Raw genomic sequence first — 11,453 nt, forward strand, 5'->3', positions numbered from 1 at the left:
TCCAACTTACAAGGGATGTAAAGGACCTCTTCAAGGAGAACTACAAACCACTGCTCAGTGAAATAAAAGAAGACACAAACAAATGGAAGAACATACCATGCTCATGGATAGGAAGAATCAATATTGTGAAAATGGCCATACTGCCCAAGGTAATTTATAGATTCAATGCCATCCCCATTAAGCTACCAAAGACTTTCTTCACAGAATTGGAAAAAACTGCTTTAAAGTTCATATGGAACCAAAAAAGACCCCGCATTGCCAAGACAATCCTAAACCAAAAGAACAAAGCTGGAGGCATCACGCTACCTGACTTCAAACTATACTACAAGGCTACAGTAACCAAACAGCATGGTACTGGTACCAAAACAGAGATATAGACCAATGGAACAGAACAGAGCCCTCAGAAATAATACCACACATCTATAGTCATCTGATCTTTGACAAATCTGACAAAAACAAGAAATGTGGAAAGGATTCCCTATTTAATAAATGGTGCTGGGAAAATTGGCTAGCCATAAGTAGAAAGCTGAAACTGGATCTTTTCCTTACTCCTTATACAAAAATTAATTCAAGATGGATTAGAGACTTAAATGTTAGACCTGCTTTCACATCTTAAAGGGAAACATATTTGATTAGTTTCATCAAATTGCAGCTAGCAGAATGCTTAGGGAATTTTGTTCTTGCTGTGCTCCAAGCCCCAACAGGAATGTTAGAGGGTAGAGTTTACACAAGGCAAAACAGAATAACTCCAAGTTATTGTCTTAACAGTAGGCTGTTGAATAAAGCTCTGGCTTAATATTGTTGACAGTTCCTCTTAACCCCGGGACACATTTTATCTTTAAGAAAAACAAAAATAAAAAATCCTTCATTTTAGGCGAAATATAATCAGCCCATTCAGAAAGTTCATAAACTTTAGCTGTACAGGGCGAATAATTACAAGCTGAGCACTCATGCAACCAATGCCAAATTCAAGAAAAATGACATTATCAAACCTTCTAAAGACCCCACATTGCCTTATTCAATAACACTCTACACTTTCATCACTGGAAATAAACACTCTGCTGACATTTAACATAATTACTTTCTTGCTTTTTATTTTATTTTTTAACCATTAACATAGAGGTGTCTATATTAATAGATATAGTTAAGTTTTCCAGTTTTTGAATTGTATATGAATGGAACCATACAGTATGTCATTTTTTTGCCTGTCTCCTTTCAACCATCATTGTGTAATTTTTGCTTATTCGTGATTGCATTGTAGCATATCATTGTATAAATATACAATACTTTTGTTTCCTTATTTATTCTACTCTTGGTTGACATTGGGTTGTCCCTATTTGATATTGTTATGAATAGTGCCATCATGATGTTTTCTTCCTGCCTGTGGGTGCACATGATCACATATTTCTCTAGGGTATACCCCCAGAAGTATTTGCATCTTTAACTTTGGTAGGTGATGCAAACTGTTTTCTAAAATGCTGTCCCAATTAAAATGCCTAGAGCTGTGTAGTAGATTTTATGCTTCCTTTCCCTCTTTCAGTTAATCAATCATTGTCACCCTTCTAAGTTTTACCTATCTGGTATTGGCATAATTATCTTTTATTGTGCTTTGAATATGCATTTTATTAAGTATTAATGACCTTTAGAAGCTTTTAAAAATGTTTATTCATTTTGACATATATTCTTGTGAAGTGCCTGCTAAAGGCTTTTATCCATTTCTATTGAGTTGTTTTTTTCTGACTAATTTTTATGATTTCTTAATATATTTTGGATACTTAGCTTTAATGGTAACTTGGCTAAACCACTGTAACTAAGATTTTCTCCTGTTTTCCTCCAGAATTATAGAATGTTTTATTTTTATCTTAGTGATACATTTTGAATTAATTTTTGTATGTGTGAAGTAAGAATCAGTATTCACTATTTCCCATATCAATGTCCAATTTCTTGAGTACCATTTGCTGACAAGTTTCTTTTTTTTGCCCATTAAATTACTTTGACACCTTCATTGAAAGCCAACTAACTGTATAGATATAGATACATATACATGTGGGTCTATTTTTGGACTTTATTCTATTCTATTGATCTCTATGTCTATTTTTATGCTAATACCACATCTGATTAGTTTGGTTCTAGAATAAATATTCATTTGTGCTGCTCCAAGTACTGTATATTTCCACAGGTGTTTTATAATTAGCCTGTTAATTTCTCTAAAAAACACTGAGGGGTTTTGACTGAAATTATATTAAATCTATGGCTCAATTTGGGAAGAACTGACAGTATTGACAAAATTTAGCAGTATTGGCTTTTTGATCCATGAACAAGCAGTATCTCTCCATTTATTTACTTTCTCTCAGCAGAGAAGTACACAGTGTTCAGTGAAAGGTCTTGCACATCTTTTATTAAAATTTTTTGGTATTTACTTCAAAGGTTATTATAAGTGGATTTTAACATTTTATTTTTGAATTGTCTGTTGCTACAGATATTGCTATGACCCTGCTTGAAGTCACCTGAATGTCTGCATTATTTCTACAGCCTCCTTACTCTCTCCCAGCTTTCATCCTTGCTCTATATAACAAATACTCAACACAGTAGTCAGAATTAACCTCTCAAAGATAATGTCACTTTTCTAGTCAGAAAATCAGAATATGAGACACAGTCTATACAGTGGTCTACAAAGCCCAACATGAACTGAAACTCACCTATGAAATCTACCTCATCTGTATTTATTCTTCCTTTCTTGTCTCAGAAAAGCTTAAGTAGGGTAGGAAATTTCATGGTCATATGATGAGGCGAGAGGCAGCATGTTTTTTCTCTGTAAAATTTTGTGTACCATTTTATTATTATATAATACATATTTCATACCTACTACTAAAAAATACAATTAAAATGTTCAAGCTAGTCCATTGAAATAGTAAGGTACTGAATGAAATGACTTGTTTTGTCAAGTGTTTTCTTTGATATGTGTTTACCATATGTTTATCCTGGATTTCTCTATCTTTTGTTAGTATTTATGTGGTTGAGGCAGAAAAACTTGGGAAAGTTACTAAGACTAATACTTAAAACACACATGCAAGCATCTTCTTTTTTACAAAAAGGGGAAAGTCTGTAATTGTTTGATTTGAGACAGATTATTTTAGCTCTTCTTTTGTTTTCATCTTTCTCTCTTTCATTTCTTCCTTCTTCCCTCTGACATGCCCACCCTATTTACCTGATTTTTCCTTCCTTCTTGCCTTTGTAAGTTTTGAGTATGTATTTGCCAGGCACTAAGCTCAAGGGATAAATGATAAGCCATTTTGCTTGCCCTCAAAAACCTTAGAATCATATGTAAAATAAAATAATTGCAATTCTGGTATACATACTATGTTAAAATTATGTTTGAAAAGCAACAGTTGGGGTGATTTGATTCTACTTGAGAAGATAGGGGTGGAGCTAGGAAAACCTCCAGATGAATAAGCAGATTGTAGAAGCATATGCAGGTGATCATCAGGGAGATAGGAGAGCTGAAAGGTAATGTATTCCAGATGCAGGGACATCAGAGAACCCACACAGACACTTGTAATACTCCAGAGACTGCTTTGTCGTTCAGTAGGTCTGGAGTAAATGGTGCAATTGTAGGTGTTGTGTAAAGTTGTGTTAGAGTACACACAGCCCAGTTGTGAATCTTCTTGTGGTTATCTACCAAAATAGCTACCATTTCTGTCTTATTTACAGTGATACTGCTATAAAGTTAAAAAACTTCAACAGCGTGGAAAAGCTATGATCCTCTCTATCTGAGTCTATGCTCTTTCTTGCTGTCCAAAGATAATCACAGTTTATTTCCAAAGTAACCATCATTAACATGAACAGCCATCATTATAGAGACTTTTCCATGCATAGTAAATAGAAAAAGAGATAGAAAGAATGGAGAAGTGCCGTAGCTGGAATTTTTAATGCATTCATTTAATTTAACAGAGGAAAAGGCAATCAAGATGATAATTAAGAATTGTCAAACATCAGGAAAAACTTTCTCCAGTACTCAGATTTCTGCAACAGTGTGAATAAGCAGATCTTAAAATGCAAAGCATTTGGAGTCATTATTTTCCTATCTCCACATTTCAATATCAAATATTATTATAGAATTACCAATATAAATGTTGAGTAAATTTGTATCTTCCCAACCCGTTTTCACTTTAACATTTTTGCTAGTCATATAGAAATTTTCACATTGTTAGGGTTTATAAATATTGATGCTCTGTTTTATGACCTCAGTTCCTATATATGATTATGCTTATTTCATTATTTAAAATGATACATTGCTAACTACTATTTATCTTACCATAGCTGTCCACCTATGGGATATTTAGTAGATTATATCTCTTGGATGGTTGTATTTGACAAAGCAGTTTTATAAGAATTTACTGCAGGAGCTATATTTATTAGCTTCTTCCACATCTATATTTTAAAGCTTCCATGGCCTTTATTTTCTTGTTGGATTGTTTGAAAATTTAAAGGATGATTTAGAGTCTGTTCTCCTTCTTCCTTTTCAGATGGTCATTNACACAGTCTATACAGTGGTCTACAAAGCCCAACATGAACTGAAACTCACCTATGAAATCTACCTCATCTGTATTTATTCTTCCTTTCTTGTCTCAGAAAAGCTTAAGTAGGGTAGGAAATTTCATGGTCATATGATGAGGCGAGAGGCAGCATGTTTTTTCTCTGTAAAATTTTGTGTACCATTTTATTATTATATAATACATATTTCATACCTACTACTAAAAAATACAATTAAAATGTTCAAGCTAGTCCATTGAAATAGTAAGGTACTGAATGAAATGACTTGTTTTGTCAAGTGTTTTCTTTGATATGTGTTTACCATATGTTTATCCTGGATTTCTCTATCTTTTGTTAGTATTTATGTGGTTGAGGCAGAAAACTTGGGAAAGTTACTAAGACTAATACTTAAAACACACATGCAAGCATCTTCTTTTTTACAAAAGGGGAAAGTCTGTAATTGTTTGATTTGAGACAGATTATTTTAGCTCTTCTTTTGTTTTCATCTTTCTCTCTTTCATTTCTTCCTTCTTCCCTCTGACATGCCCACCCTATTTACCTGATTTTCCTTCCTTCTTGCCTTTGTAAGTTTTGAGTATGTATTTGCCAGGCACTAAGCTCAAGGGATAAATGATAAGCCATTTTGCTTGCCCTCAAAACCTTAGAATCATATGTAAAATAAAATAATTGCAATTCTGGTATACATACTATGTTAAAATTATGTTTGAAAAGCAACAGTTGGGGTGATTTGATTCTACTTGAGAAGATAGGGGTGGAGCTAGGAAAACCTCCAGATGAATAAGCAGATTGTAGAAGCATATGCAGGTGATCATCAGGGAGATAGGAGAGCTGAAAGGTAATGTATTCCAGATGCAGGGACATCAGAGAACCCACACAGACACTTGTAATACTCCAGAGACTGCTTTGTCGTTCAGTAGGTCTGGAGTAAATGGTGCAATTGTAGGTGTTGTGTAAAGTTGTGTTAGAGTACACACAGCCCAGTTGTGAATCTTCTTGTGGTTATCTACCAAAATAGCTACCATTTCTGTCTTATTTACAGTGATACTGCTATAAAGTTAAAAAACTTCAACAGCGTGGAAAAGCTATGATCCTCTCTATCTGAGTCTATGCTCTTTCTTGCTGTCCAAAGATAATCACAGTTTATTTCCAAAGTAACCATCATTAACATGAACAGCCATCATTATAGAGACTTTTCCATGCATAGTAAATAGAAAAGAGATAGAAAGAATGGAGAAGTGCCGTAGCTGGAATTTTAATGCATTCATTTAATTTAACAGAGGAAAAGGCAATCAAGATGATAATTAAGAATTGTCAAACATCAGGAAAACTTTCTCCAGTACTCAGATTTCTGCAACAGTGTGAATAAGCAGATCTTAAAATGCAAAGCATTTGGAGTCATTATTTTCCTATCTCCACATTTCAATATCAAATATTATTATAGAATTACCAATATAAATGTTGAGTAAATTTGTATCTTCCCAACCCGTTTTCACTTTAACATTTTGCTAGTCATATAGAAATTTTCACATTGTTAGGGTTTATAAATATTGATGCTCTGTTTTATGACCTCAGTTCCTATATATGATTATGCTTATTTCATTATTTAAAATGATACATTGCTAACTACTATTTATCTTACCATAGCTGTCCACCTATGGGATATTTAGTAGATTATATCTCTTGGATGGTTGTATTTGACAAAGCAGTTTTATAAGAATTTACTGCAGGAGCTATATTTATTAGCTTCTTCCACATCTATATTTTAAAGCTTCCATGGCCTTTATTTTCTTGTTGGATTGTTTGAAAATTTAAAGGATGATTTAGAGTCTGTTCTCCTTCTTCCTTTTCAGATGGTCATTTCTGGAGGTTTCTGTTTGTTTTTTTCCAGTCTGTGCTGACAGCTCTCCAGGTCTCCCATACACCCCTTGTCCTCTCTCTTCCCTTCTTAAAGCAATTTCCTGGATTAAACCCACCATTTCTCCACCTTTCTGTTTCTTGAGCTTATGCCACTGCTCATTGAAGAATATCCTTATGTAATTCCCTAATAAAGAACGTGTGGGAGAAATACTGTCTCAAAGCAGATACAGGACTCAGCTACCTTCTACAATTTGTGTAGCTAAGAGAAAAAAAACACATTGGGCTTTCCCTTATCATTCTACTCTGTTTCTCTTTCTTTCCTCATCAACTCTCATACCCAATCAGGAGGACTTTTGGCTCCTTTGTGCCCTGAATTTAAAAGATCCTCTTTAATTGGATCTTCAAGTTCACCTCCAGATTTATAAAGAAATTCCTCTTCTGAGTAATCCTTAGCATCAAACACTGTATCAGCAATACAGGCTGCTAGGAGTCAATGGATAAAGGCCTTAAAATTCCGAGTGAAGTTTATTTTTATTTTTCCAAAATGGTGGATTGGAGACATTGTTAGCATGCCTCTCTCACTTGGAAAGACAAAATAGTGTGTAGAGATCCACACTGTGAACTTTTTCCCAAGAAGCAATGCAGGAACTTAACAGGAAAACTGAAACAAACAAACAAACAAACAAACGAAACAAAAAAACCACCCATCCTTTGAAAAAGCTGCAGGCTGCAACCTACACTGTGAGCCAGGCAGAAAACAGAGTTTTTCAGAGTGTGAGTGGGGATGGACTGCCTCCAGGATATACACCACCAGGTAACCTGGCAATCCAGGCCATGGGGGAAGGCCTTAACCCTCCCCAGTGCTGGAACTGATTTATGGAGCAGTGAGGAATATAAAGGTAGAAGCAGCAGTGGGAAGAGCCTTGTGTGTATTCCCAATCTCCGGAATTTACATGTGATGGTGTGAGTCTATGCATCTTGTTCTCTGCTGTGGGGAACCACATAGGCACGGTTCAATAAATAGGTTTTAGGTGACTCCTTGTGGTTTTTGTTCACTTCTCTCCATTTCTTTAATGTGGCAATTAAGAGCACAGTTTTTAATTCCTTAAAAGGTGTATAGTACACATGTTTGAGGGCAGCAAGGAGGAAAAGTGCTGAGGGGACTGGATTCCACTGTGGAATCTGTCCTAGCAGAGAAATGCCTCTATGAATTGGGTGGAAAAGACAGCTCTAAAAGTGCAAAGAATATAAGTCAAACCCAGGATTATATAGGAAAAAAAAAAAAAGAGATGGAGGAAAAAATTTCAGACTTGAAGAAGGGTCTACAAATAGCACAATGTGGACAGTCTCCAACCCAGAGCCAAGTATGCTCTCCTGTGAATAGAGAAACGCTCAAACCCCAGGAGCGGAAGTGACCTACCTGTGATCACAGGACTTGGCAACGATAGAACTATGTTCAGTTTCTCATTACTTCTAGCAAATTGGCAAATTATACTAAGGCAGTAGAGGTAGAGTTGAGTTCATGTACAACAATATAGAAATCAGCTAAAGTGGATCAGAGCAGTATGTTTTACAATTCAGGGAAAGGGTAAGATAGAAAGGGATCCTTTCCCCCCAGTCAAGAAAGACAGCCTTGGACCACCAGTTAGAGAATCTGCCAATTTTCTCTCTGCCATAAGTCACTGAAACTGAGAGCTAAGGCAGGGCCTCCGTGAGTCATGAGCACTTAATTCAGCGAGAGATCTCAGAACAGGATATTTCCTTTTTTGAGATTCCTTGTCATGCCAGTTATGGATACATTTGCATTTTGGATGGGACATTACTTGATCCAGCCCATTTTAGGCAGTTCTATTTCCCCCTGGGTGGGGCAGCAGGCCCTATAAAGAGGTTCTCAGCCATATAACTCCTAAACTCCTAGTACTTGAGCACCGATCTGCTTTGGAGAACCCGGTGAGTCTGCTTACTTGAGTTCCTCTGTTTTTTTGCCCTCAAATGTTGAATTTAATCTGAAGACAGAAAGTATGGTTGATCCAAACCTCTGATTATAGTTGCAACACTACTTAGTGGATGGAACCTGAGGATTAAATCATAGTGATACACTGTTTTAGCTTTTTTTTGTAAGCAGTTTGGTATTTATATGAACAGAGAAGTTAACAGGAAGGCTTTGATTTGAAGAAGCGGCAAAAGCAAAGTGTTTCTCCTTTTTTTGATATCTTACTGGTGTCCTTTTCAAATATTTGTGTTTTAACAGGTGTCAGAGCCTGCAGTTCTTCCCAAACGGCCCTTTGCTCTGTGGCCATCAGCCCACTGGAACTTTACAACAGATAATGATGATAGGAACAGCTTCTGAGATTGCCCAGGGTGTCTGAACTTGTGACTGCCTTTCTTGAAGTGGTTATTTTCATGTTTGATTCTTTATAACAGAGATATTTGCTTTGAAAAAATTGCATGAGAAAACAGAGGATTTCCCAGAGTTGATAAAGCAATTTGCTACAGTGGAAAGGATAAACCAGAGTCATGAAAAGGGAATGAGGAGTTTAAACAATTTTTTGGAGATTGGAGAAATAATATTAGATAGTATTACATAAACGTTGGCTTTTCTTTGTGAGAATCCCTTCCTGTGAACACTGCCATATCATTTCTTTCAGATTCTGAGACTCCAGCAGGATGTCTTATCAACAGCAGCAGTGCAAGCAGCCCTGCCAGCCACCTCCTGTGTGCCCCACGCCAAAGTGCCCAAAGCCATGTCCCCCCCTGAAGTGCCCTGAGCCCTGCCCACCACCAAAGTGTCCAGAGCCCTGCCCACCTCAGCAGTGCCAGCAGAAATGTCCTCCTGTGACACCTTCACCACCCTGCCAGCCAAAGTATCCACCCAAGAGCAAGTAACAGCTAGTAGCAGCTTCAGGGTTCATCAGGACCATGAATGGATAAGGATAATTGACTCACCTCATTCAACAACTTCACCTTCATCTTCTCATCAAAGCCATCCAGGGATACACGGGAGCTTCTTTCCCCTTAGCCAGTGATCTGCCCATGATGTTCCCTGACAGCAAAAGCTTCCCTTTATGATGCTGCCATACTGCCACTATCCAGGTGGAGACTTAGAAAGGAAGTCCTCAGCTGTACTGGCCTTTCAGAGCTTCTCCTTGGGTGCCATCGAAGAATTCTGTTGATGTTTTCTGTGTCTGTCTGTCCCCTGGGCATGAGCTTCTACCACCTGTGCACTTGTCACTTTCCTTTCACTCTCTGAATAAAGTAGCTATGCATATATTTTTGTGAGTGGATATTTTGTTTCTTTTTAAACCTACTTTATTAACAATATCATATGATCATTTGGATTTATTTCTATCTTTCGTTGGTCCCCAGGACCAGGCTTTCATGATTATTGTAGGAAATTTGGGTCATACTAAAAATTTTTTCTGTATTATTTTAAACCCTTGTTATTTTCCTTAATTAGTGTTTGATTGATTCGAGGAACATATCATTCAACTTCTCCAAATGTCAGTCTCTTTACTGCAAAGTGAGCAAAATAACTTTTACATAACAAACTAGTGTAAGGCATAAAATTGAATTACTATCTGAAATTTGGTTGGCACAATGCCTGACACATAATTAGCAGTCATTTAATTGAGGTTTATTAGCAGGAATATATCATCATTGTCTTCATCATCATCATTGTCTTCATCATCATCATTATCATCATTACCAGCATCACTACACCACTACAACCACCACCATAGTTGCTCCAGCAAGAGAGTAGCTTGGATATAACTAATACAGGACATAAGAAGAGTCTCTATTGCTATTTTTTATGAATTTGTAACACTTGTGCACAATTACGGGGTACATATGATATCTTGTTACACGGATGGAATGTGTAATGATCAAGTTAGGATATCAGGAAATTTAGATTATCCATCATCTGTGGTATTTATCTTTTTTCTTTGTTAGGAACATTTTAATTTTTCTCTCCTAGCTCTTGTGAAATATAGAATACATTGTTGTAAACTGTACTCACCCTACTCTGCTATCGAATATTAAAACTTATTCCTTCTATCTTTTTTTTGTACCCATTAACCAACATCTCCCCATCCCCCACAAACACCCTTCCCTGCCTCAGGTATCTATCATTCTATTCTCCATGATATCTACCTCCATGATATTGACTTTTCTAGCTTCCACATATGAGTGAGAACATGTGATGCTTGCCTTTCTGTGCTTGACTTATTTCACTTAAGATAATAACCTCCAGTTTCATTGATGTTGTTGCAAATGACATGATTTCATTTTTTTTTTAACAACCAAGTAGTATTTCATTGTAGGTATATACTGTATTTTCTTTTTCCATTCATTCATTGATGGACACTTAGGTTGATGGACACTTAGGTTGATTATACATCTTTGCTATTGTGAATAGTGCTGAAATAACCATGGGAGTTCAGGCATCCCTCTGCTACACTGATTTATTTTCTTTTGTATAGACACACAGTAGTTAGATTGCTGAATTGAATGGTAGTTCTATTTTTGGTATTTTTTTTTGTGAAATTGCCATTATTACCTCTGCTTTTAAAGTCTTACCTGAAAACTCCTTGCATACTCTAACATCATAGAGTACATTTCCTGTGTGTTCTTCTAGTAGTTTTATAGTTTCAGGTCTTACATTTAAGTCTTTAATCCATATTGAGTTGACTTTTGTATATGATGAGAGATATAAGCCCATATTTCATTCTTCTGCACATGAATTCCATTTTTTTCTGAACAATTTATTGAGAAACTTGTCCTTTCTCCAATGTATATTCTTGGCATCTTTGTCAAATTCAGTTGGTTGTAAATATGGGGGTTTATATTTGGGTTCTTTATTATTTTCCATTGGTTTATGCATCTGCTTTTATATAATAGCATATTATTTTGTTGACTATATCCTTGTGACATATTTGAAGTCAGGTAGTGTGATGCCTCCAGCTTTGCTCTTTTTGCTCAGGATTGCTTTGGCTATTCAGGGTGTTTTTTGGTTCCAAATGAATTTTAGAATTTTTTTTTAC

The 11,453-nt window shown here is 36.1% G+C and overlaps 1 protein-coding gene across 1 annotated transcript; it reads left to right on the forward strand.

Moving 5' to 3' along the window:
- The first annotated feature begins 8,316 nt into the window (after positions 1-8,316).
- LOC108512565 (small proline-rich protein 2E-like) lies at positions 8,317-9,675 on the forward strand. Its single transcript, XM_017847847.1, has 2 exons — positions 8,317-8,361; positions 9,060-9,675. The coding sequence occupies exon 2, from the start codon at positions 9,079-9,081 to the stop codon at positions 9,295-9,297; it is 219 nt and encodes a 72-aa protein (XP_017703336.1). The 5' UTR covers positions 8,317-8,361; positions 9,060-9,078; the 3' UTR covers positions 9,298-9,675.
- Positions 9,676-11,453: the final 1,778 nt, after the last annotated feature.

This window comes from Rhinopithecus bieti, unplaced genomic scaffold (assembly GCF_001698545.2).
Source record: "Rhinopithecus bieti isolate Rb0 unplaced genomic scaffold, ASM169854v2 scaffold_30448, whole genome shotgun sequence".
NCBI lineage: Eukaryota > Metazoa > Chordata > Mammalia > Primates > Cercopithecidae > Rhinopithecus > Rhinopithecus bieti.